This window comes from Pelmatolapia mariae, linkage group LG9, assembly GCF_036321145.2.
Source record: "Pelmatolapia mariae isolate MD_Pm_ZW linkage group LG9, Pm_UMD_F_2, whole genome shotgun sequence".
In the NCBI taxonomy this organism is placed as follows: domain Eukaryota; kingdom Metazoa; phylum Chordata; class Actinopteri; order Cichliformes; family Cichlidae; genus Pelmatolapia; species Pelmatolapia mariae.
Genome location: NC_086235.1, coordinates 14,215,541 through 14,240,780, shown reverse-complemented (window position 1 = coordinate 14,240,780; position 25,240 = coordinate 14,215,541). Strand labels below are relative to the sequence as shown.

General features: G+C 40.9%; 3 protein-coding genes across 8 annotated transcripts; 2 read left to right on the top strand and 1 right to left on the bottom strand.

The window, feature by feature from the left end:
• Positions 1-708: 708 nt before the first annotated feature.
• On the bottom strand, positions 709-24,880 carry zgc:111976 (mediator of RNA polymerase II transcription subunit 1-like). 5 transcript variants are annotated; one of them, XM_063483328.1, is made up of 16 exons: positions 7,713-7,819; positions 7,472-7,563; positions 6,206-6,281; positions 6,069-6,123; positions 5,822-5,948; positions 5,708-5,736; positions 5,327-5,401; positions 5,062-5,138; positions 4,587-4,649; positions 4,366-4,477; positions 4,117-4,241; positions 3,905-4,026; positions 3,604-3,802; positions 3,398-3,493; positions 2,169-2,271; positions 709-1,389 (listed from the first exon to the last, which is right to left on the bottom strand). In XM_063483328.1, the coding sequence occupies exons 1-16, from the start codon at positions 7,717-7,719 to the stop codon at positions 1,047-1,049; spliced, it is 1,701 nt and encodes a 566-aa protein (XP_063339398.1). In that variant the 5' UTR covers positions 7,720-7,819; the 3' UTR covers positions 709-1,046. The 5 variants fall into 5 exon arrangements, with proteins under 5 accessions (XP_063339398.1, XP_063339402.1, XP_063339400.1 ...); XM_063483332.1 differs by lacking the exons at positions 7,472-7,563; positions 7,713-7,819 and adding an exon at positions 24,773-24,880 and having other exon boundaries at positions 6,202-6,281; XM_063483330.1 differs by lacking the exons at positions 7,472-7,563; positions 7,713-7,819 and adding an exon at positions 7,919-8,020 and having other exon boundaries at positions 6,202-6,281.
• ralaa (v-ral simian leukemia viral oncogene homolog Aa (ras related)) lies at positions 7,982-14,581 on the top strand. Of its 2 annotated transcripts, none has more exons than XM_063483335.1 (5): positions 7,982-8,134; positions 10,490-10,614; positions 10,716-10,924; positions 11,166-11,340; positions 11,468-14,581. In XM_063483335.1, exons 2-5 carry the CDS (start codon positions 10,501-10,503, stop codon positions 11,588-11,590), a joined length of 621 nt encoding a protein of 206 aa, XP_063339405.1. In that variant the 5' UTR covers positions 7,982-8,134; positions 10,490-10,500; the 3' UTR covers positions 11,591-14,581. The 2 variants fall into 2 exon arrangements, with proteins under 2 accessions (XP_063339405.1, XP_063339404.1); XM_063483334.1 differs by having other exon boundaries at positions 7,984-8,134; positions 10,369-10,614.
• On the top strand, positions 15,888-24,428 carry cdk13 (cyclin dependent kinase 13). The gene is made up of 14 exons (XM_063483327.1): positions 15,888-17,947; positions 18,188-18,754; positions 18,845-19,003; positions 19,116-19,255; positions 19,413-19,583; positions 19,690-19,879; positions 20,006-20,062; positions 20,190-20,291; positions 20,395-20,472; positions 20,719-20,835; positions 20,937-21,068; positions 21,155-21,351; positions 22,052-22,546; positions 22,932-24,428. Exons 1-14 carry the CDS (start codon positions 16,800-16,802, stop codon positions 23,630-23,632), a joined length of 4,254 nt encoding a protein of 1,417 aa, XP_063339397.1. The 5' UTR covers positions 15,888-16,799; the 3' UTR covers positions 23,633-24,428.
• Positions 24,881-25,240: the final 360 nt, after the last annotated feature.

The following is a 25,240-nucleotide window of genomic DNA, read 5'->3' as shown; positions in this document are numbered from 1 at the left end:
AGTCCAAGGAATCCACTCCTCATTACTACCAGGTGCGACTTCAACAGATTTATGCCCGTCCAGTTAGAAGTGAGGACACATAATCGCTGATATATTCGGAGAACATAAGCCCACTGAAAAAAAGAGAGCGGTTTAACCACATGTTACAATGTTTCTATGAATAGCAGCCGTACAGGTCATTGGATATGCAGAAGTACAGACACGGGACAAAACCAGTTGTCTGCTGTTGACAGTTGACTTCGTATTCTTAATACATGTTAAATTCCTTTCTAAATGCACACCACCAGTAGGTCTTCAGGAGTTAGTTGAATATTGCACCAGTGAGTTTTGTCTCAAACATTTCTTTTGGAATGTGAAAAAAAGCTAAATTTCCTCCCTTTGTTAGAAAGCAAATATTTCTAATTCTTTACAGACTACTCACATTTGTGCTATATTGGTAACCGTGTTGGCTTCCGCACAGAAAAAGCACTACTGTGCTCAGCAGCAATCAAGAGATTTCTTACTGCCGAGTTTCCATTCCACATCGGTCTTCCACTCCTACATTTTCACACCAAATGTCACTCTTATTGTACAAAACCTAATTTACATCAACGAAAAAAAAATAAAGCAAAAACTAAATTGTGGTTTAGAGAGAATGCATTTGAAAGCTGAATCATATGCTACACCAAAGCTATTTTTTCTTTATTTTTATTTTTTAAATGTGTGGAGTCTTACAAAACATCAAGAGTGCATTATGTACTTTAACAATGTTTGATTGGCTCACATGGTACCAATCAACTGGGCTCTTGGCTGTCTGAGGTCAGATGTCAGACCTCAAATCTTTACAGCCAGTAATCTCTGCCACGCTGGAATGCATAGTAAGTGACATTTAAGCATCCTGCAGGAGATGGATGCGATTATGAACTCTGAATTACACAAACACAGCCTTCTGCAGTTACACATTAGCAGAACTGATAACGGAAAACAAATACCAGTTATTATGGTCCATATTTATGGCTGATTTAACCCATGAGAGTTTTCATAAAGTCTGTGGATGCACGTTTAGATCAGCTGTGCCTGTTGCCCACCCTGTGTTGAAACGTGCCTACAAGGGGAGGTGGGTAAGAGGAGGCGGAGGGACTTTGATTTATTTCAAGAATAGATTCAGATTTGGCTACAGTCATGGCAGAACGTGCTAAATCAGAAACACTGAAGCCGTCCTTTGGCATAGCTGCACTTTGGGAGAAAGTGGCCAAAGCTCTGCTGGTGTCGGCCACAGCTGTACTCGAGGGAGCGGAATGGTCATTTTCAGCCTCTGTGGTGGCCGAGCAGCTGGGAGAAAGTGGGACAGAGGTGATGTCCTCGAGCTTGTTGTATAGCATCCTCATTGTCTCAGGGATGGACATACAGCTGAGTGAAGAAAAACAAAACAAAACAAAACAACTGAAAGTTCCTAGAAGGAGTGGAGCTAAAATTCAGTACGGCAACAAGACAAATCCCCTCCTCTTACAACCCAGTTGTTGAAACAGTCTGCTACCAAATATCTATATTCTTAATAAAACATGCAGGAACTTTAAACAGAAAGCAAATCAGAGGTAAATAAATGTGCAAGGTCACAATATGTTAGTAGAAACATCAGTGGGACACAGGCGCTGTAAAGGTTAAGTGCAGCAGCTCGGTGGGAGAATGTAAACGCAGAGGAACCGGGAGAATTATGTGATGAAGACACATACTGAAGATAGAGTTTAATCTATAGCTGTAACACAAACAGCAAGGAAGCTGCTGGTATGTTAGCCAAGCATTGTGTTGAACACACAGTTTAACTGTTTAACCTCTTAATTAAGAGCATCTTTTTTGCTGGCGTGTGTAGCATGTTTGTAAATGTAGGATGAGTACTAGTGGTTGAGAAAGAGCTACTCTAATTCCACCATGTAATGATCATTTAATCATGTGTTCACATTTGTTATGCTAGTTAAAGCTGTAAAGTTTAGACACTGTTCAGGTAGGTGATGAATCAGCATAATGAACTACATTCAATTACACTTCAGTTATTCTGCTGCACACAGATCTTCATAATGCAGAATTTCTGTACATCGTTACACACACTTGAGTCCTTAAAAAGTAAAAAAATAATCACATTTAAACTAACATTTGCATGTAAGCATGGTTCTTAAAGACAGAAAACATACCTCATGATGACAGAGGAGAGGTATTCATTAATGGAAGGATCACGTGTATTTGCTCCAAATAAGCTGCAGGTAATCTGGTGAGGTTTCGGTACATTCACCAGCACTGTGGGCACAAATCAGTTTAAATTATACACCACATCCCTTTAACTTGTTCATTTTCCCAAACTGATATTACAACCAGGTTTTTTACTTGATTTGCCCATCTATCACCATGTTTATAGCCAAAAAACGAACCCTACAGGAAATATGATGATGTTCAAGAAACCAGGCTGAGATTATCTGTACTTTGTGGCCTGACACTTTGTCCTGCTGGAAGGAGTCATCAGGAGTTGGGTACACTGGTGGACATTGCTAGCAGCAACACTCAAGAAGGCTGTGGCATTTAAATGATTCTAAGGGGACCACAGTGTGTCAAGAAAATCTCCTTCGCCACTCCACTACCACCCCCACCACCCTGAAACTGGAAATCAGAGCCATGCTTTCAAGTTGTTATTTTCTAACCCTACCATCTGAATGTCACAGAAGAAATAGACCAGGCAAACTCAGGCCAGGCAATGTTTTTACAATCTTCCATTGTCCAAATTTGATGAGACTGTGCAACTTTAGTTTTCCGTTCATAACTGACAGGAGCAGCACCCGATGCGTCATCTGCTACTGTAGCCCACCTGCTTCAAGGTTCAAGGTGTTAGGCATTCAGAGATGCACTTCTGCATACCTTGGTTGCAACAAGTGGCTATTTGAGCTACCGTTGCTTTCCTATCAGTTTGAACCACTCTGGCTATTCTCCTCTGACCTCAACAAGGTGTTTTCACCCAGAGAACTTCCACTCACTGCATAGTCTTTTCCCAGACCATTCTCTGCAAACCTTAGAGATTTTGCACCCTGACACCAAGACAAATTTCCTCATTTGTGTACAAACTTGGCCATAAACATGATTCTGACTGTGGTGATGTCGAAAACTCCCAGTAGATCAGCAATTTATACTCAGACCAGCCCAATTGGTACTACCATGCCAAATGAAAAAAGTCACTTAAATCATATTTCTTCCCCATTCTGATGCTCAGTTTGAGCTTCAGCAGGTTGTCTTGACCATGTCTTTATACCTATATGCATTTGATTATTGCATAAGGGTAAAATAAATAAATAAATAAATAAATAAAATATTAAAAAGGATAAACTGTTAAAACAGCTAATATTTTTCCCAAATTTGAAATGAACTTAATGCTCACAAACACCCAGGGAGTCCGCGTCAAGTGGCTGGAAGGTCACAGAAAAGCTGCTGTCAGACTCTGGAAGGACTTCGAAATGCAGGCCACAAACTGAACCTGGTAAGATGCATAAATGAAGCGTTACATATTTTAAGCACAACAATGTTTGCTGCCCACTTTACACCATCTCTGTGTCGACTGATTTTGTAATGTAAAAACACTCCTACCTGGACTGGCACAGTGAAATGTGAAACAGCTCCTCAGCAGGGTGTTAATGGCACACTGGTGGCGCAGCAGCTCCAGCAGGGCTGGGACATGACCAGGGTGGGTGAAGGGAACACTGTCCACCACAGCCCCCCTGTGGGCAGGCACATCCCATGCAGCTCCAGGGAAAATATAACTATGCATCACACCACCAGGAAGAGGCTAGATGGATAAGCATTGATCTTTTTTTTAATGCATAAATTACATATTAAATACCAACCCCTCTTTTACCTTTTCCAGTTATAATAAATAGTATCCTCATACCACTGTAAAAATCATCTTGCTTTCGCATGTCATCTCCCAGGAGCTGTTTGCGCTTAATGAATCTCTCATGAGAAGCTTGGGTAAGGGTGCCCACTGCAGGTCAACATCTGGTACAGTCACATCTAGGAAATAATCGGAGACAGAGCAGCAGTAATGAGCCGGCTTTTTGTTTCATGTACATTTCATACAATACTCATGAAAGCCTTCCTGACCTGTAATTTGGCTGAGCTTCTTTACAAAAGACGGCGTCACGGGCATAGCTGGCTGCAGTTTAAGCAGGAAACAGGCAGGCAGCATTTCATTTGGCACCTCATTCAGCGGAACAAACACAGGATAACTGCTCCAGGACACAATTGTACTCCATTAACAACAACGCTAGTGACAGCCAGACTCACTCATAAATGGAAAATGAAATGTGTCCTGCTGGGTGAGAGATTAAAAATCAGAAAGCAGGCCGATACCCCTGAGGATCCAGCTGGGGAGGCTGAGGGACCACAGATGCCATCTGAAGCTTGTGAGTCACGTCACTGACAACTACAGTAACCTGTGCGGCTTGAACAACTGGATTCAAGTCTGTCATTTGAAGAAAATCTATTACTTTTAACACCTCCGAAGAAACCTGTATTAAACGAACTGAATGAAAGAGAACGTAATTTATCAGGTTTTTAACTCAGAAACTTACCTGACACCAAAGTTTTCGTTCCATTGGTCGGAGGAATAAAGAACCGCATGGTGAAAGGACAATCTAGAACAGGGATGTCAAACTCATTTTACACCATGGGCCAAATTCAGCCTAGTTTCCTTTTTATTAGGCCAGACCAGTGACACTTCCCTTTCTGTCAGTGTAAATACATTTAACTTCAATTTTAATGACTTTTCTATAATAGACAGTGAAAACTTTTACATCACCTAATTGTTTATCCATTACTTTGTGTGTTGTGGTTGACTGTGGGGGAGGTGTTTATCAGAAGGAAAGTTGTAAAACTTGTAAAAAAAAGTTTTATATCTTTCACATTTTCCAAAGCCGTCCAGTGGGCCGGATTGGAGTCATTACTGGGCCAATTCTGGCCCCCACACCTTATATTAGACACTCTTGAGCGAGAATTTAATTTGAATAATTTAAACACAACCGATTCAATATACAAGTGTAACCATACCTTCTTTTCCCATGATTAAATCCCCAATCCTGCCATTGTTTATCAAGTCCATTTCAGGGTCAGAATACTTTTGTTCCCTGAAAAGAGGAAAAAAACAAACAAACAAAAAAAACTGCAGTTTATATGAGGAGCTACAATTATTTACTCTCCTGATCGTTTCCTATACATGCGTTTTGGTTTATGAAATTTAAATTGAAGCACTGAACAGCAATTCATTTTGTTTTAAGCAGACAGACTTTTGGAAAGTTGTTGTTTTGTCACACACCTTGGCAAATGAGAGATTTTCCGTAAGTCTTTCCCAAGGCACTGCAGAGACGCCAACAATTTTAATTTAATTTCACTGGAAAAGAAAAAAGGGAACACATGGCTAAATGATCACAAGAGCCTCAGATTTATAAAAGCTAAAGAATATTTGACAAGCTGAGGTAGGCACTTGTCTCCAGGGATGTTGTACTGGGCAAAGAGGCCTTGTAACTTCAGGGAGAAGGCGGCAAAGTTTTTGGACCTGGGCACCCAGAAAGCAGCACAATCAGCAAATAGAGCTAAAACCATTAGTGCTGTCATTATGCTCTTAAAAGAATTTAGTGGATAACGGCACTGCTTACTGCAAGCAAAATGTAAATTTAAAAGCAATCCATTCCCTTACCTTAGCAGCTGAAGCAGGGATTCACTGGGCTAAGAGACAGTTTTATTTTATCAGCATGATTAGCAAAAGGTGAGAACTTCTAATGACTTGCTGGAAACAGCACAGTCCACTTACAACAGGGGATTCTCCATGGGGGACCACCTTCACCTCCTCCACTTCACCACACGGCAACAACAATACCTCAACGTAGAATAAATCAGCTGATAAATAGCACGTGGCCTCAGCAAAGTGAAAACTCATCCTTGGGAGAAAAGATTCATATGGATAATAAGGTGTCATCACAGTAGATTAATAGAAAAACAGATGAGGAAAGATATGAGTCTCAAAAGCAAAAACAAAGCCACAGAGGTCAGTTTTATACCCTTGTTGTTTTGCGATAATCTCCAGGCGGAGCTTTGTGGTGTTGATGGTGCACACTGAAACATAATGAGATTCACTTTACTCATGTAAAGTAAAAATACTTAAAAAAAAAAAAAACAAAACATGATACTCACATACCGTTTGATTCTTCCTGGAGTTTTTCCAGGGATCTTTCCAGTGGCTCACGGGATCTGGATTCATCTCTGGATTTCTCCTATTATAGGAACAAAGGCGAGAGACAAAGAAAACAACAATGGACTGTTTGTATGGCAAAAGCAAAGTCTTGTGCAAACAGCCTTTGGTCCTGTCTGCCCATCTCACCATGCAACACAAACTGCATGACACCATCTCAAGGAAAACACTGACATTTGCATGCTTTTCATACTGGGATGTGTGTGTTCAATGAAACAAATGTTTTGGAACTAGGCATTTGAAATTATATTGTACTTTTTTTTTTGAAGAAGAAGAAGAAGAAGAACCCCACTTCTTCACAAGTTCTCTTTAAGATCACTGCTGGAAGAGAAATGGATAACTAGCCCCAGATGCCTTATCCCTTTGGACCACACATCACTTCAGACCACCAAGTAATCACATTTCTTCAACACACTCCAGAGACTGACCACTGCCAAGCTCCACTCCACATTAATCCAAAAGTATTATCTACCCTGCTGCTCCACCCATGACAAATCTAAAGAAAACTAACCAACCCTCTCTTCTCACAGAGGCCCAGCATACAGATAGAACAATAATAATAGTGACTGCATAGAGTACAGCCCTTTTGCCTCATGTCAGTGCTTGAACTCTCAAACCTCTAACCAAATAATATACATGTACAAGAGGGACATCCTCTATTTAAAAATTGATAAATAGTGCAAAGGAAAATTAATTAAGCCAGCAGTAGTGCATGTCTGGCCAAAAGGGATGGTGTTAAATAGTGGAATCAAAGCCAATGCCATAAAGATAACAAACAACCCACAGTCAAACTACTTTGTTTTGATTTGAAGGCTTTACTCCATACACTGTGCCATGTGCTTGATAAGTAAATCCAAGTAGCTTAAGTGATACCAGTCATTGCAAAAAAACAAAGAAGAAGAAGAAGAAGGAAAAAAAGACCGCTGATCAAAAAAACAAAGCCGTGTGTGTTCCAGGATGAATGATCTCATTCTGAGTGCATAGCCACACCAGTTCACACCACATTATCATATTAGCAGAGCCATGCACTAACCCCTTTAAACCCCAAACAAAACAAAGGAGGGGGTCTTAGTTTAAATTAGAAATAAAAATGAGTAATCTCTTTTGCGTAAGACGAGATTAAAAAAAACAACTAACCAAATAACTAAAATGATTCAAATAGACCATTTGAGTAGAGGCGTTTTCATTTTTATTTAGTGAAGTCTGTCTCACCATACACCTTCGGACAAGCTGAAAAGTGTCAGCCCAAGTCTTCTCTGCAAACTTCAAACGCAGCTCTGGAATTATGACCCTGTCCATCATCACTAAAGCGTCGAAAAACAGGAGATTGATGGAAAAATTTAAAATTAAACTTTCTTCCCATTTTAAGATGTTTTATTTACATTTGCGCTTTTTTTTTTAAACTTAAATTATGTGTTTATTTAGTGAAAACACTATATTCAAACCGACATACCTGGCATGTGGAGGTCTATTCACTTTTCTCCTTTTGAACAAACCTGCCACTATTTATGCGGATTAGCCAGTTAATCAGTTATGTGGTACCTTTCATCCGCTGCTCCTAATCTGCATTGTACTGTATGCTCAACTGCGAGGGTAATTATCTGATATGTCCATACCTGGGGGCTATATTTTTTGTCTGAAAGAAAATATTACACTCACACACTAAAGTCAAAGTGAGACGCTGTCTGCTTCTCCCAGGCAGGCGGGCGTTGTCAGTCGGAGCCAAGCCCACAGGACGTGCAGTCAGTCTGCTGCTAACAGCTACCAGCCGGGTCTCTGGAGTTAGCCAGAAAGCTAGCCATGAGCTAACAAGTAGCTAGCTGAGTCGTTTCGTTTCGCCACTTTAAATTCCGCTTCATCGGACCTTTTGCCAAGGTGAGTGCTGTTTATTTTAGGATTTGTGTTAATACAAGACATGGTACTGGTGCAACGGACCCTGCTTGTCTTTCAGTTTTATTAGCGTCGCATCATTTAGTTATGATTAGCTGCTCGCTAGCCGTTTTTTTCCTCTTTACCCCCCTTCTGTGTGTCCACCCTCGTCCTCGCTAACGAGGAAGCTACTGAGTTTGGAAGCAACGAGCGAACATCTGTTGCAGAATATCCGCTTTTAGAGACGTGTCTTTCAGATGTTATCTTCATCCTGAAATGTTACTTTGATGTCAGGTGGCATTTACCTGCCCGGTAGCATAGTTAGCTTGTTAGCCACATTGCCCAGCAGTCAACCAGCTAAGTTGCTAATAAGTTAACGTTGTTAGGGACGTGTACGCTGACATTTGCTGTGCTAGTTTATCTTTTATTGTAATAGTTGGTTAAATAGTTGATTTCTCAGTTCATGTTATGTATAGTTTTTTGTGTATAGTATTTTGTTTTTTGTATTCTTGGTGTGCTTATGGTGTGGCGTCTTGTTTGTTTTTTATTTGCTAAATAATGACTCACTGACTAATTTGTCTAACTGGTGTATTGACTTTCCACCCACATTTGTGCTGATGATTGTAAACTGAAGGCATAGTATTGTCTCTACAGTCTCTATAGTGTCTCCCTTTCTTTACATAAGGTGACTTGGGTTTGTTTAGAAATTGTTGTTAAACGCCTCTCCAAGACCAAAACGACTGACCCCGTTAATAGTTCCCTTTTCACTTTTACTCAAAACAACTTGCTAAGAGATGTTTGCAGCTTTAAAAGATCAAAGTAAAGCAACATTCCTTCAATTCTGTATAGTACTATTGACTTGCAGTAAATAAACCTCTTATGTTAATTTGTGTAGTGACGAATTGGCTGCAAGCCCATGCTTATCCCTGATCCCCCCCACCCACAAAAAAAGGGTTTGTGTTGGCCTTTAGGAAAGGGCTTGAGCACACATTTCTGGACAGTATGCATTTTCCATAGTGTTCTTGGACAGTCCAGTATGGAAAAGAGGCCTCTCAATGGCTTTATCATGTGTCACATTTTATCCACTGTTGTCAAAGACATATAAAGTACTGCCAGCTTTTCAAAACTTGTATCCCTTTTCTTAGGGCAGGTTCACTTAAAACTGTTGTATTAGTGGAATTTGTGCACTTTATTTGTAGTTAACGTTGCCTTTTCTGTGCTATTGACAAGCAGTATTTGGTCCTCAGGCTCCAGTATGTATTTGTAGTGAAACTTGGCTGCCAAAAGTACTGCACCCACAAGGCACCTTTCTGAATTGGTATTTGTGTTTCGGTATTTTAGCAACACGCAAAAGAGGTTTAAGATTATAAAAAATGTACCCTTTTGCTATGTTGTAGATTGGCCAGTGCATTTGTGATGTCAGGGTCATGTTTCGACCAGTTTGTTTAGTATATCCTTAACAACTGTTTTTTCACAGGAATTAAAGAGTTTGTTTCTTGGGAGAAGTTAGGAATCCCCTTGCTGGACTAGGCCTAAAACTGACTCTGACAACACATTCATAAATCTCTTTCAAATCTTTGTGTACCTTCAGACATCTGAGAGGGAAAAATTAATAAATAAAAACTATTAGTAAACGTCTTTGCTTGGACGAGCAAATTATTTCTTGTCTCTTGTATGAGGAAATTATGCCAGGGGTAATATTTCTACCAGTAGTAACTTGCGCTTCTATTGCTTTCTCCCTCTTGTGTTTCACAACTAACCAAGATGTAAAAACAAAATGTACAGCTGGAAATTAGAGCCAGGTTTACAATTTGTGTGATCTGATCTCTGTTACTTCTGAATACATATGGCCTGAAATGTTAACAGGTCAAGTGGTATTGCGGTCGCGTTTGTAAAGAGAAAAGTAATACTGCTTAAGGCAGTAAGGGATAGGTGCTATTTGCACAGGCAAATGGCTTCAGAGCAGAATTTATAATGAAAATAAATTTGCATTTCTAATGCGTCAGTCTTGTGTCATGACAATGTTTCCTGCATTCTTGTTAAGCTACAGAGAATCATTCTTTTGTACGACGTCTCAAGTCTAATTGTAGTTTCTGCTGTTTAAGCCTTTTATTGGTTTGGGATTTATTACCATGATGACTGTGCAATCAGAATGCAGAAATGGAACCTGGAGGCACTGGAAAATATGATGCAACATCTTTCTCTTTTTTTTTTTCTTTTCTTTTTTAAATTCTCCACAGGAACTATCATTCAGCCCTTTGTTGGACCTGCAGTCTTTGGATCTGATTTTTGCAGTCCTCACATTTTACAATCCCTTCCCACCGGCTTGCACTTTCTCCCTTTGATACTTGCATCTCTCAGTACACAGAGCCATGGCAGCTGCAAAGCCAAAAGGGCAGAACTCTCTAGCCCTTCACAAAGTGATAATGGTTGGCAGTGGAGGAGTGGGCAAATCAGCTCTTACACTCCAGTTCATGTATGATGAGGTGAGCTGCTCACATCACAGTACTCAACTGAAATTCCAGTTTTGAGGTTTATTAAAAAAACAAACCAACTCTGGCATAATGGATCTCTTTCTGTTTTCTAGTTTGTTGAAGACTACGAGCCCACTAAAGCAGACAGTTACAGGAAGAAAGTGGTGCTGGATGGAGAGGAGGTGCAAATTGACATCCTTGACACAGCCGGGCAAGAGGACTATGCAGCCATCCGGGATAACTACTTCCGAAGTGGCGAGGGTTTCCTCTGCGTATTTTCCATCACAGAGCTGGAGTCTTTTGCAGCAACAGTAGACTTCAGGTGCAGCCACTTAGATTCTTTTAATGAAGCACTTGCCCATCCATTAGGATGTAATTAAGCTATTCTTCCTCCCCTTGCTTTTTTGATACATCATCACAACTAAAGGTTTTTCTTCCATCAGGTTGACTTGACTCATATGAGTAAGGATTTTGTGCATTTACCAAGCAGCACTCTGTTTATTTACATAATTCACAGCTGAATGAGATTTCCTGGTTGTTTTGGGGTTGTTGTTTTTTTGCAGAGAGCAGATTCTGCGAGTGAAGGAGGATGAGAATGTGCCCTTTCTCCTGGTTGGTAATAAGTCAGACTTGGACGACCGACGGCAGGTCAGCGCAGATGAGGCAAAGGCACGTGCAGAGCAGTGGGGCGTGTGCTACGTGGAGACTTCGGCCAAAACTCGTGCCAATGTTGACAAGGTTTGTTTAACTTGCTGAACATAATAATTCCTGGGCAAAATGAGTTTACTATGCTGACACCAAGCAAAACAGACACATAAACACAGAAATGTGAACACTTGTGTTTTTTATGTTCTCCTGTTAACAGGTTTTTTTCGACCTAATGAGAGAGATCCGGGCAAGAAAAATGGAGGACAGCAAAGAGAAAAACGGGAAGAAGAAAAGCAAAAGTTTGGCCAAGAGAATTAGAGAGAGATGCTGTATTTTATAGTCGTTAGAGGGAGCAGGCTCGCTGCTTATGTACATACGCATTTCTCAGACTTTTGCTTTTTTTAAATTTTTAATTTAATTTAATTTTTTGTGCCCATACCTGACCATGACCTTGTGTTCCTGGTTAACAGGACATCTGACCATGTGTCAGGAAGTAGTAAGGTGGCACTTCATACACCATTTATAGCTCTAACTTTTTATGTGCTGACACTCCAAATAATTTATGTACTCTCTCTCTCACTCTGACCACATTACAGAGTGTAATAATTCAGTGGTGTTTTTAATTTAGACCTAAGCTTGACAAGAGGCTAAGTCCTGAAATGTTCCAAAACTTTTCATTGTAGTCTGACGTGTGTGTGTGTGTAACACACATACACATATTAAGAGAGCTGTGCAGTGCAAGTTGAAAAAAAGATTTAAATGAAAGTCTAAGCGCCAAGGTTTAAACAGGGAAGATGTAACTGGAGCTCAGTACTGGAAAGCCCCAATCCCTTTTAATTAATCCACCATCTTTGGTAGTAAGGGTTAGTTAACAGACTCTGCAGTGTAGTGTCAACCCAGAGTTCATCAAGAGCCACAGAGGAGATGAACATTGCACTGAGCCTATGAAACATTTCAATTAGAAAAAAAGTTTCATTATCAAAGCCTGAGACAAAATTTGATGCCATTCCTATTTGTCGTTTTACACCTCAGTTTTACTACGTTGTACAGTTATGTATAATTATTTTTAGTTGTGACGTCAAACATTTCCCTTCTTCTTCTTCTCCTCTATCATATCACCCAGTGTAAGATAAGCGCACTAATGTTTCCACTAATCTCTCCCCTTACCCCAGAGACTTTGAGTCTTCTCAAATGCACAATGGACATTAATCGTTACCCTTGAATCTGTGATGGATTTTGCAACACTTGAACTTTTTTCAATTCTAACATGTCAGAAGTTTTACCTCACTTGGCATTGCCTTTTTTGCGATAAAGGAATCCCTGGTGCTCAGATAAAAGGTGATTCCATAACACTACATCCCTTACATGCTGACACATCTTAATTTTAAAAACAAAGAAACACATTGTAACATGTAAAAATGTCATTTTTCATTTATAACTTTTCCTGACATTTAATCTGCAAACTTTTATCTCCTTTCTCCTTTTGTTAAATGGAAAAATCCTTAATTGGAAAGCCGGGGTAAATTAATGAATAGATAATTTTTAAGGCATGAAATGAAAACGAGACTGCAGGCTGCATAGACGTGAGGTGATACTTGTCCAAAAAAGTTTTAGTCGCCAAAGAAAAACGCTAGCTAGTACAAACAAGTGCCCACTTATTATTTGAAGTGAATGACAGCTTGCTGTAATGAGCATCAAAAGTAAGCACTACAGTCTTTGCAAAAGTCAAAAGGAGTGTCGGGAAGCGTCGAGATTTCAGTCTGATTCGCCTGGGGAAAGAAATGCAAGGTTATGAGGGCTTTAGTAATTCTTGTGCAGTGCGTCACTGTTGCCTCTCTGTCCATTGTGAATGTGAAACATCCCCTCATACTCATCCTGTTTGCCTGTAATCTTAGACTGCCAATGATTTGCAGAGTTTAGAGGTCACTGGCGTTCTACTTTGCTACGTTTTGTGCAAGGCTACCCTGTGTTACAGTGCTGTAGTAACATGCTGAATGTGTTCATTTTATCTTGTAGATGGCATTTTAGAGGCAAAGGTTGAAACAGTGTATAGAAATTGGCAAATTGAGAATGCATAGACCAAAATACACTGTGAAAACTGCCCCTCGTTTCTTAATTTATGACTGAGCCTTTTTTTCTTTTCTTGTGAACATTATAATTTATTTTTAGTAACTTATTATTTGTTTTTAATATTTCAGTAAAGTTAAACAGCCACGTTGAGGTTGTTGCCATTTTTCTCTCTGATTCACTACCAATCGTTAACTTAATAGTAAGCTGCTCACCATTTACACTAAAAGATTGCCACAACCAATAACGTGCCCAACACTGGAGTCTATGCAAAATGTTTGCTGTAATTGCAAAGAGGAAATGTGAAACCTGGAAACAGTTTAAAACACTGACTGGGTCTAGAAACTATTGAGTAGTAGAAGCACTTGAGCTGGAGCGCCATTTAGAGATCTGACTGCAGTTTGGAAAAAAGTGTGTCATCCAACAGCTATGAAGCTTTCTTTTGTCTGTTTGTTTGTCTTTTTAATGTGCGTTTATCATGCAACTCATGTTTACAGCAAAGCACATAGTAGGAGGAGTTGGACTTTAAAACAGTAACGTGAGATGGCATCAAACTGATTGGTAAGCAGTTTAGTCTAATATATGTCCTAAGGGCTAAACTCCAGTACACCACATAATGATTGAAACGCCCTGAAAGTTAAAGTGGCACGCACAGAAACTGGAATGAGCATAAAAATCCCAGTTTATTATTACTCTCCTTCTTTAGCTTGAGATTATTACATTAACCGCATTGTGTCTTCATTGTTGAGGATTACAGAAGCTGCCCTACATAAAGTGACTACCGTAATGCTTGCATACTATAACACTGGCTAAACAAAGTCTTTCTTGTTTCAGTTGTTTGTTGTGGGTTTTTGTTTATTCAAGCAGAAATCATTCATAATCATTCTACTGCTGTTACTTTGTTTCCACATATTAATTTAATAGACTTGATAGCCCGAAAAATTTCAGTGAAATACTAAAACAGATGTTTGTGTGAACGCTATGAGCAAACTGTCCTACTGGGTATTCAGATAACTTGTTTTGCCTTTTCTATACCCTTGGAGTAAAAAAAGAAATATATAGGTATCTATGTAATTGATTGGATGGTTGTATGTATGCCATCAGTTAAATGTTTCCTTCATGTTTGCTTATTTTTAACATAACCACTAATGTAGCCTATCTGTTTGTGAATACAAGAGGTGACGCTTACATTTCAATTCATTTTTTGTGAGTTTGAAAAATGGCAAATAAAGTGGACATTACTAATAACACTTTGTAAATGTGTTTGTATGTTCTGTGTGATACATTTATTGTTTTTTGCACTGAACAGGTGAACTTTGAAGTGCTGTGTTATATGTATAAACATGGATAATCTCTATCTCCTTACCCTCACCTTTCTTAGAGGAAAAACACTATCTTAAGGTCATAAAACAAACTCTTGAAGTGTCTAGGTTCTTTCTAAGCTCCTTAGAAACTCATGAAGTCTTTCAGCAGGCCTGCATTGCCAGGAAAATAGCAAGACATGTCCATAAAAACACACACCACAAAAAAAAACTTTATGCCAGAAAATGGAAAAGTAACAGTTATTGGTGTCTTTGTTGGATAAATAACAAAAACAGGTAAATAAATATATTTGTCACAGTTTCAGCTTAAGTCTGTGCACTTGGTTTAGAGAACAAAGTAAAAAAATGCTTTAGCTTTTAGGTATCTTAATCGTGTTACACCGTGTCTGTGATGAATTATGTTGTAATTTGTATGGTATTTCAGTTTTATTGCATATAAATGTATCTATGTATATATGCGCACACACAGAATTTGAAATATTATTGTACAATAGTGAGCAAATTAAGGTGTAGACTGAGCTTGTGCATTGCCAGTCAGATCATCTTCTAATATTATTAAAAAAAATATCCTGAGTAAATAAAAAATGCAGTTGGTAAATGATTTCATTTATTAACGTAAAGGTTATCCAAACCTACCTGACCATATGTGAAAAGTTCTTCTGCAAAGAAAAGTGGACCGAAATTCCTTTTATGTGTCAGACTCATTGCCAGTTATTGCAAATTCTTGACTGCAGTTCTTGCACCCAAAGGTGGTCCAATAGGGTTACTAGGTTTAAGGGGTATTTACTTTTTCACGAGGCCAGGTAGGTTTGGAAAGTTTTTTTCTTTAATAAAAAGAAAATCTGTTTTGTTTTTAACACTTAGATTTAACTTCTTAATTTTCCAATCATTCCCTTGACAAATGACCATATTCTGTATAGTAATAATTAATCATTTAAACTGAGGAATGGTTAAATAAATAAATGAAACTAAGACGAACTGTGAACCTAGATTAACTGTGATTAACGGCGCGTGATGGCAGCATCTGGTCTTATTGTAATCAATGGAAAGACATAACCTGGAGTTCCATTTACTGGATACGTAGAAAACAACCATCTCCTGTACACTCTGGTTAATATCGCATTTTCATATCATATTATGTGGGGTTTTTTTGATGGTAGGGGTTTCCCTTTCGCTGTGACGTTACCAATGGATTACGAATACGAGTGCCATTGGTTGACACCGACGCACAAGGCCTGTAGTTTGAAAGCAGCCTGGGCCCGGGCGAGCTGTACCGTTAGCTGCACTGGGAACAAAGTTATATTAATATAAACACATTCAGAGATTTTTGAGCTATTTAACGCAGAGGATTTGCTACTTTCGGGTAATGCTGCAGTCAGCTGAGGTAGCAGTCCAGCAAGATACGTGGACGCAGGCGTGTTTTTGAATGGCATTGTTTTCTTGCATGTTGACTGAGTTGTCTTGAACTCCACACAAGGAGAAGCTAGCTGGCTAAGTTGCTAGCGGCTAGCTGGTTAGCCGCGGACTATCCGGCCAACTCGCGTGCTGTTCACTTCCTTGTTGCACACCGGAGTGTGATGGAGGGCAAGAAGTTTGTGAGAAGGAGACGGAGTTTACTACTTACATTTTAACACTATTCGGTAAATGGATTTACATGCTCGCACAGACGATAACGTTTTAGAAGAAGTGGATCTTAAATTTAGAGAGGCTTTAGGCCTGTGCTTTTACCATGAAATGGAATGCGACTGTGTAGCCGAGTACAGTTAGCCAGTTAATACTAGCTGGCTAAACCGACTAGCATTAGCTGGTAAATCTGGGAGATGTCCGTCCTGGAACACAATGGTTGAGTATCGTATGGCTCTATAACCAAGAATCATTTTGTGAATTTGATATGAGCCGGAGTGTGCTGGCACTAAGTGTCATTAATTTCCCTCTGAACTAACTCACTTTATCTTCAATCTGAACTGTGCTAGCTTTGTAATGCTAACGTTAAGCTAGCTGGCTGGCTGTCTACCTGTGATTTTGCTGTTACGTTAGCTAACTAGCCTGTCACCATAGCTAGCCCAATGTTTTGTTCCACGACACACCAAGGGACATAGCTTTGGTAAATTAGAGAATATATTATTCTTAGCGTGGTGGTAGCATTTATTTGGGAGATAAATGCCTAATTCGGAGGTGCTTCGCGAGGGTCGGGGACGGAGCCCCTCTGCACAGAGAAATGCTAGCAGGCAGGACAGGCGTAGCAAACCGGGGAGCGGTGCCGCTCAGCGAGACAGGCACCGTGAGAAGAGGCGCTCATCGGCTTCTAGAAGAAAGAAACGCAGGCAACCCAAGGAAAGAGGCTTGTGGCATACCGGTACAATAGAAGACCCTGACAATGATCGAAGAAGTGCTTTTGAGAAAGATGTTGAACTTCGGACACTGGTGGAGTACGATGACGTGAGCTCCCAGTCAGAGCGTTTTTCTGGGAGCCCCTCTCCTAAACTTGACCCCCATGCTGAGAGTCTCACAGCGGACCGACTTAGCGATGTTGACTTTATTGACTATAATGGACCAGCATCCCCAGACAGAAGTCACCCCAGAGAGCGGGAGGCAGTAAGCCTCAGCAAGGACGAGCAAACAAGAGGACCATCTGAGAGAAGCAGGCAAGAGAAGGAGCTAAGTAAGAAAAAAGACCGTCACAGTCGGGAGAGGGACTCCTCAAAAGCCAGGAGTGGAGGAAGCCTGAGTGGCTCTAAAAATCACAGAGACACTACAAGGAGCAGTGACAGGAATGGCAAAAGGACATCTACATCCCAGTCCTCACAATCTGCTGATAAAAGGGATTCAAAAAGGCACAGAAGTAAAACAAGATCTGATAAAGAGCCCCCATCTGCATACAGAGATGCTCCACAGTCTTACAGAGATGATCGTGAGGACCTCAGGGCATACAGGAGAAGTCCTGGTTTTAAATCAGAAAGTCCCTATGGGACATCATATTCATATAACTACCAGTCTCCTGGCGGTTATAACCAGCTGATATCTAGAAGAAGTCCAATTTATGGGAGCAAAAGACTTTCTCCCAGTTCCACATATTACAGCCGGGATGTAGACATGTATGGGTCGTATGGTGCCCCCAAGTCACCCAGTTCATACTCAAGCAACAAAAGGAAGAGATCGCCTGTGAGCCCAGTGAACTGGCGCAGGTCCCCGAGTTACGGTCGGCACAGTCCTTATGAACAAGGAGAGTTTGGCTCAAGTCCTTATGGTAACCGGAGGCGATCACGAAGTCCATATAGGAAGTCCTTGAGCCCAAGTCCTGATGTCAGGTGAGTTGTTATTACGCAGCTAATTGAACATGTTTAATTTGTTGCACGTGCTCTGTTGGTGTGGTGACTTTATTAGATTTGTTATAATAAGGCTGCACTGTTTCATTTTTCATTAAAAAAAACAAACAAAAAAACAACTTGCATGTGTCACTGCAGTTGGTAATCTGACTGAAATACCTTGAATTATAAGTGCTTTTGATATCCCAACTGAACATGCTGTTCTCATCATTTCCTTTCCAGGCGATCTGCTAAGTCACGCAGTAGAAGTCCATATTCAACTTCAAGACATTCACGTTCTCGCAGCCGACACCGCCACTCTCGTTCTCGTAGTCGGCCATCTAGTCTTTCACCAAGCACGCTCACCTTCAAAACTAGCCTTGCTGCTGAACTCAGTAAGCAGAAAAAGGCTAAAGCTGCAGAAGCAGCTGCCAAGGCCAAGAATTCGAGCAATACATCAACTCCCACCAAGGGTTCCTTGTCTGCTCATCAGCCCAGCCCTAAATCGAATCACAACTCCAGAAAGGGTCGCCCTCCTTCTCCACCTCAACCGGAGAAGGGACCCCGAACTCCCACATCAACCCAGCCTCAGTCACCCTCAGAGAGGTCATCCAAGAAGACAACAGAGCACCAGACCAGCAGGGACAGGGATGTAAAGGGCAAGGATGACTCTATACATCGGGACAAGAGGAAAGCACCAGCCTCTGGACAAGGCAAAGAAAAGGAACGTACCACAGCTCAAGCCATGTCTACCCTCCCATCGCTGCCATTGCTCCAAACAGTTATTGAGCACACGGACAAAGGAGAAAGGTATGGATGTGCTGACCAGGAAATGTTTGTACTCTGTAGATATGATCAGACTGCTTCAGTATGCTAATGCTCTCTCAACAATTTTTGCAGCTTGAAAGACAGCTCACTCTCAGGGAAGAAAAAGTCAGAGAAAAAGGCTCGTCAGCTTTTAACAGACTTGCCTCTGCCCCCTGAACTTCCTGGAAGCACAGATTCTACCCAGAGCCCATCTGATGACAAGAAGTCCCAAACAGTTCGCCGAAGACCCAAGTATGTTCTTGAAGTATATAGTGCTAAATCACTTTTTTTTTTTTTTGCTGTTGCTGCTGTTTTCTGCATGCTTACTATTATTTCAATGTAAAATTTAATTTTTAATTGCCAGAATCTGTGGCCCGAGATATGGTGAAATTAAGGAAATTGCCATAGACTGGGGAAAACGTTGTGTTGACAAGTTCGAGATCATTGGAATCACAGGGGAAGGAACCTACGGTCAAGTGTACAAAGCTAAAGATAAAGACACTGGTAAGTTTTACTGAAGATTAATATTCTCCTAATTCCTCTACACCAACTATGGCACTGATTCATAGTGTATTCTTCAGAAAGTGCAGTTTTTGTTTGACATAAAAGTCAATATTGTCATAAAGATCTGTTTTATGTATTTCTTTTTGTTGTCTGTTAGCTGAAATGGTGGCATTGAAGAAGGTTCGACTTGACAATGAAAAGGAAGGCTTCCCAATTACAGCCATCAGAGAGATTAAAATTTTACGTCAACTGAACCATAAGAGTATTATCAACATGAAGGAGATTGTCACAGACAAAGAGGATGCTCTAGACTTCAAGAATGATAAAGGTAATTTATATTTTTGTGAATATTTATGATACTTAGTGGAATTTAAAAAATAGTTTAAAAGAGATTTATTTATTTTTTAAAATTCTTTCTTTCCCTTTTGTCTCAGGTGCTTTTTATCTTGTATTTGAATACATGGATCACGACCTGATGGGTTTGCTTGAGTCTGGTCTCGTTCATTTCAATGAGAGCCACATAAAGTCTTTCATGCGACAGTTGCTGGAGGGCCTCGATTACTGCCACAAGAAGAACTTTCTTCATAGAGACATTAAGTGCTCCAATATTCTGCTCAATAACAAGTAATATTGCCTTTTTTTTACCCATTTACAAGAACTTAGTGCTTCATGTTTTAAAACCTTGCCAAGGATGCTTTCTAAGTACGCTTTAAGCAGTGTTTTTCTTTTCTTTTTTTCCCTTCTACTCAGAGGTCAAATAAAGCTTGCAGACTTTGGTCTTGCTCGGCTGTATAACTCTGAAGAGAGGTGAGCCCTCGTACATTCTATTTCTGAATCTTACCTTATGTAAGATACTCATTTATCATTACCGGTATCTTTTGGGTGTGATTGTGATACTAATAAACAGATGTTGTCTTTGTTTTTGTATTTTCAGTCGACCATATACCAATAAAGTGATCACACTATGGTACCGTCCCCCAGAGTTACTTCTGGGAGAAGAGAGGTACACACCTGCTATTGATGTATGGAGCTGTGGGTAAGTGCTGATACTTTTATTGTTAATCATAAACATTTAATAATAAGAATATCTGAAAGGTGGCTTATGTGTGTCATGAATTGTGTTATTTTGTCTATTAAAGATGCATTCTTGGCGAGCTGTTCACAAAGAAGCCAATCTTTCAAGCTAACCAGGAGCTTGCCCAGTTAGAGCTTATTAGGTAAGTATAGCCTAAATTCCTAAACCATGACTGGCTCTCACACAGGGTCACAGATACAGTTTCCCTCCTGTGAGCTTTGAAATTAAAGAAATACATTTATTTCTCCCCACATTTTATTCTCCTCATGTTTCCATCACACATTGGTGGTTGAAAGAGGAAAGAAGTGAGCTCTGCTGTACACAGATGTAAAATTTTACCTCTGCTCTTTACTGTACTTTTTAGAAAAAATGCCTTTCTGTTTTTTAGCCGCATATGTGGCAGCCCCTGTCCTGCAGTCTGGCCAGATGTCATAAAGCTTCCCTTCTTCAACACCATGAAACCAAAGAAGCAGTACCGGCGACGACTACGAGAGGAGTTTGCTTTGTAAGTTGATGTTTACTTTTTCTTATTGTAAGTCGTATCTGTGGAATTTGGCCTTCCAGCATTTATTTTAAGCATGTTCCTGTGCTTTTGCTGCTGTTCAGCATCCCTCCGGCTGCCCTCGATCTTTTTGACCACATGCTCAATCTGGACCCCAGCAAACGCTGCACAGCTGAACAGGCGTTGGGCAGCGAGTTTCTCAAGGATGTAGATCCAGACAAGATGCCTCCACCAGAGTACGTTTGGGTTCATGGTCCATCATCATGTTCATCCTGTAGTGTTGCTGTGCTCATCAGATCTTTTACTTTCTCCACTTCTCTAGTCTCCCACTTTGGCAGGACTGTCATGAGCTGTGGAGTAAGAAACGCAGGCGACAGAAGCAGATGCCGGAAGAACTGGCAGCTCCAAAGGCACCCCGCAAAGAGCTGGGCCTTGATGATAGTCGCAGTAACACGCCGCAGGGTTTGTCTGCCCCCGGAGCCATCAAAGCCCAGAATGCAGCTGCTTCTGCTCTGCTAGGTGAGTTTGACGACTTGCTTTTATTTTTTTTAAGGTGTCGTCTTCTTATACTTGGTTTCATTTCATACCTTAGTTTCATGAACTAAAAGTAAACTCGGATAGTCTGATGTATTTAAAAATCAACTTGTTACCTCAGTGAGCTGTGAGGTAATGTATGGAAATGACCTTTTTAAAACATTACAGCTTTCACCAGACTAACATGCTTTAACTAGGGGTTAAACTGGAGGTCACTGTTCAGTTAAATAGCCATTACATCCGGAATGTAACTCAGTCATTCATTTACTCACTAATCTGCCTTTGCCTTCTTCTCTGAAGTATTTAAAAGATCTGTGTTGCTAGACAACACACTGAACCAAACTCACTTATGCTCATATTGTAATTTCCTTCCACAGAAATATATATGTGACTCTTGGTTCTTGCTCTAGTAATGAATCTTGCAGACTGATATTTCCATTCTCTTCACTTGGGAAAAGTAAATATGTCATCAATTAGATTTATGTATTTAAAAAAGGATAGAACTTGCCATGCAAGGCTATAATATACAGCTGTTTCCCAAAATGAAGTTATTTTAAACAAAAGCCTTTTTTATAAATATGATATGGTCAGAAGTTGTTAAAGGAACTTTTACTTTCATATATTTCATTCAGGATATTATCAGTGTTATGACTTCTGCTCAATCTTGTCGTTTGTCTTCCTACAGACCCAAAGGGAGCAAACTCACAGTTAACCCAGGAACAGCTGGCAGTTCTCCTGAACTTCTTAGGCCAGCCAAAGAGTGCAGTCAGCACAGCCCAGTTTGTCCAGTCCATGAGCTCAAAGGTCAACCAAGAGACATTACAGCAGCTCTCTAAAGCCTTAGCTCCCACTGACCCAGCTGAGCCCCCTCTTCAGCTCGCAACTGCCAAGCCTCCCCCACCCACAGCCCCAGCAGGAGTACCCCGTACTCCTCCAATGCCCAAACCTCCTTCGCCCCCGATGTCTGCTCCGTCAAATATTCCAGAAGGCGAGGCTGCAGCTGCCACACAGACAGCCATGACTATGCTGCTAGCTCAGCTCCTCCAGGCTCAGCATACACAAAGGCAGGAAACAGTCGATGGTGGAGAAGGAGTAGAGAGCACCAACTCTGCTGGAGCTGCAGCACCGCTTCTACCTCCAGAGGTTAAACAGCCTCCTGAGCCCAGTCCAGTCTCACCGGGTGAGCTGCCTTCTGAACACACTGTGTCTGTGTACCTCCAGATGGCGGGAAAACAGCTTTTATGCAATTATTGCTTGAAGCGTCTTTCTAATCCCACATCAGGGAGAGAGCCGTTAAACACTAGCTAGTATTTGATTTATAAAGAAGGCCAGTAAGGCGTTTTCATTTATTTTATTTTATTCCTGAAACATCAGTAGATTGACAAATACTTTTTCTTTAACTTTTATACCACTGAAGGTCAAATATCTTGTCAGACCAGCAGAAATATTTTTTCTGATTTTGCTTTAAAAATGAAAATAATCTGAGTCTTTTATTAGCTGATCATCAAAAAGTAAACTAATATCATACATGTGCATTATAATACATTGTGCAACTGTGTTTTCAGTGTCTGATGTAAGTGGGGTGTCCATCCTGCCCCCAGACCAGAGACCACCAGAGCCTCCGGAGCCACCTCCACATGCTGACCTTGACTACCGGCAGCCACCACCTGAGCCCAAGACAGGCCATGCCCCCCCTATTGCATCTGCAGGTGCAGGTGACGGAGGGAGACCCCCAGAGCCAGACTATCCACCTCTCCCCACTGCAGAAGGTTCTGGATACGGTGGCGAATACAGCCATCCACCTCCTCCACCTTTTACACCTGCAGGGTTTGGGGAAAGCTACATGGGTCATATGTTGGGTGGGGGCTTGCCACCTCACACTCTGAGAGAAGTGTTTAGTGGGCCTGGACAGGCTGCCAGCTCCTCTACTGCTCCTGGGGCTCTTGCTCCAGCCCACCCTGACCCATTCCCTCCAAGTGCCGGAGCTTCTGGACCCAGCAGTATGGTTTTCACTGGGGACAAGGACCACCGTTTTGAGTACAATCACAGCCCTTTACCTGTGGAGGGACAGTCTAACCCCAGTGCTATCCACCTTTACAACCATGCCATGGCAAGAAAGGATGGTGTACCTCCTCCACCACCCATCCCAGCACCAGGACAACCCTGGGGCTCCCCCTCTCAAGTCGGGGCTCCACCACTACCCCTCGGCTTTGTCCCACATGTGAACTCGACGGCAACAATCAGAGGCCGAGGGCTGCCTTTCTGAAAGACTGGAAATATGTAAAGTGACTATGGGCGAAAGGGTTGACCCTGAAGCCTCTTAGACCAGATTAGATGGATCTGGAGATGCACATTAAGTTTTTAATAACTTAAATCTGTATAAGGCGTTGTATTCCTCCTCAGTCTGGAATGTGGAATACGTTGCAGAAGGACAGTTAACACCGGAGGAGCTTTTATTGCTCATACCATTTTCATATTTTTTTTGTAATCTATTCTGCTGTCTTTTAAATTAAACTCTGATCTTTTTGAGTGTACATTTATCAGGCTGGGTAAATTTTAAAACTCTACCTTAGCCTTTCTGTAATTGCTTCAGAGCAGACTAGTATTAATGTTTTGCACTACTGAGTGAAGTAGGCGGAAACTATTTTTGGTTATGAAAGGAAATGGATGATGTGCTCCATCTGCACAATTAGGAATATAACCCGTAAATAATGTTGTCCTCCTTTTTCTATTGTCAAGATTATCTTCAAACAGTGGTGGCCTGTTTGGGTCAGATTAGTCATCAGCACAACAAGCTAATTGAGAGAATAAGGAGTAGTAACCTCTCGGACGAATGCACCAAATCTGATCCAGCTTCATGGAGAAAGGCTGTTTGAATTCCACATGCCTTTTTTTGCCAGTAGGTGTTGTAAAATCACAAGCAAAACAAAGAAGCATAATCCGAGTTTGAAAAGAAAACAATGTCTTCTTTTTTTTTTCCTGTTTTTTTTCTTTTGTACTAAAATGATTTGTCAACCACCCTCCTCCTCCACCTTTGGCAAATGTTTATTAAAGAAATGCCGACGGTATTGTCTGTTACATTACTGAAAACTAGTTGTTCTCACAGTGGTGTGGTGACTTCACAGAGCGCACCACTGGATGGCAGTGTCATGCCAGAAACACTCTCACTTACCTAGAGAGTGTGTTCATTACACTACAACCATTGACATGTACGCTCACCCTTACTAAACTGTTGGACCTTTAGCTTAACACCCAATTTTGACACTTTGAACATTTGGTATTTTTTGCCTCAGCAAGCACCCTGTGCAATTCAGTATAATGGAAGCTCCCGTATTTTGGATTTTTATCATGTAAACCGTGAGAGACTTTATCAAGAGCGACGCGGCTAAGAAGATGCAGCACTCACTTGTGTTGCTGGCGGCACAATGCAGGAGCACAGATACAGAGCAGCACGACTGTCAGGAAGAAAGAAAATGTTCTCCAAGATGATGGCTCCCAGCAGATTTAATCTTCAAGCGCTAAGAAAACGGTTTTTTAAAGAAACTAACCAGTCCTGCTGAATGCTCCCTACTAATGTCAGCTTTGATAAAACTTTTTGCTGCTGTCAGTTAGCTCTTGTCAAATGAGGCGTTGCACTCGGATAAAAGCAACAACAGAATTATAATAGATTTTGGTGGGGGGGAGGGGACTGCGCTTGCACATCTGGCCTGTTTTACCCGTCATATCCACATCTGAATTTGCCACACGTTCATTGCTGGTGATGAGAAAGTGATTATCTCAAAGGAGTTCTCTTCTGCAAATCTAATTCGCAACGTGGATGGCGTCTGATCTGTGCTTAATATGGCGTGGATGATGGATTGCTGAAAATTTATGG

Excerpts from the sequence above, each read along its gene's own strand:
- ralaa (XM_063483335.1), top strand. The coding sequence starts at position 10,501 with ATGGCAGCTGCAAAGCCAAAAGGGCAGAACTCTCTAGCCCTTCACAAA. Across the intron at positions 10,615-10,715 it reads TCCAGTTCATGTATGATGAG|TTTGTTGAAGACTACGAGCC; the intron begins GTGAGCTGCTCA and ends TCTGTTTTCTAG. Across the intron at positions 11,341-11,467 it reads CTCGTGCCAATGTTGACAAG|GTTTTTTTCGACCTAATGAG; the intron begins GTTTGTTTAACT and ends TCCTGTTAACAG.
- zgc:111976 (XM_063483328.1), bottom strand. Across the intron at positions 4,478-4,586 it reads AACGAAAACTTTGGTGTCAG|ACTTGAATCCAGTTGTTCAA; the intron begins GTAAGTTTCTGA and ends TTCAAATGACAG. Across the intron at positions 3,803-3,904 it reads GCAAGATGATTTTTACAGTG|CCTCTTCCTGGTGGTGTGAT; the intron begins GTATGAGGATAC and ends TTATCCATCTAG.
- cdk13 (XM_063483327.1), top strand. The coding sequence starts at position 16,800 with ATGCCTAATTCGGAGGTGCTTCGCGAGGGTCGGGGACGGAGCCCCTCT. Across the intron at positions 19,256-19,412 it reads AGCTAAAGATAAAGACACTG|CTGAAATGGTGGCATTGAAG; the intron begins GTAAGTTTTACT and ends GTTGTCTGTTAG. Across the intron at positions 22,547-22,931 it reads GCCCAGTCCAGTCTCACCGG|TGTCTGATGTAAGTGGGGTG; the intron begins GTGAGCTGCCTT and ends CTGTGTTTTCAG.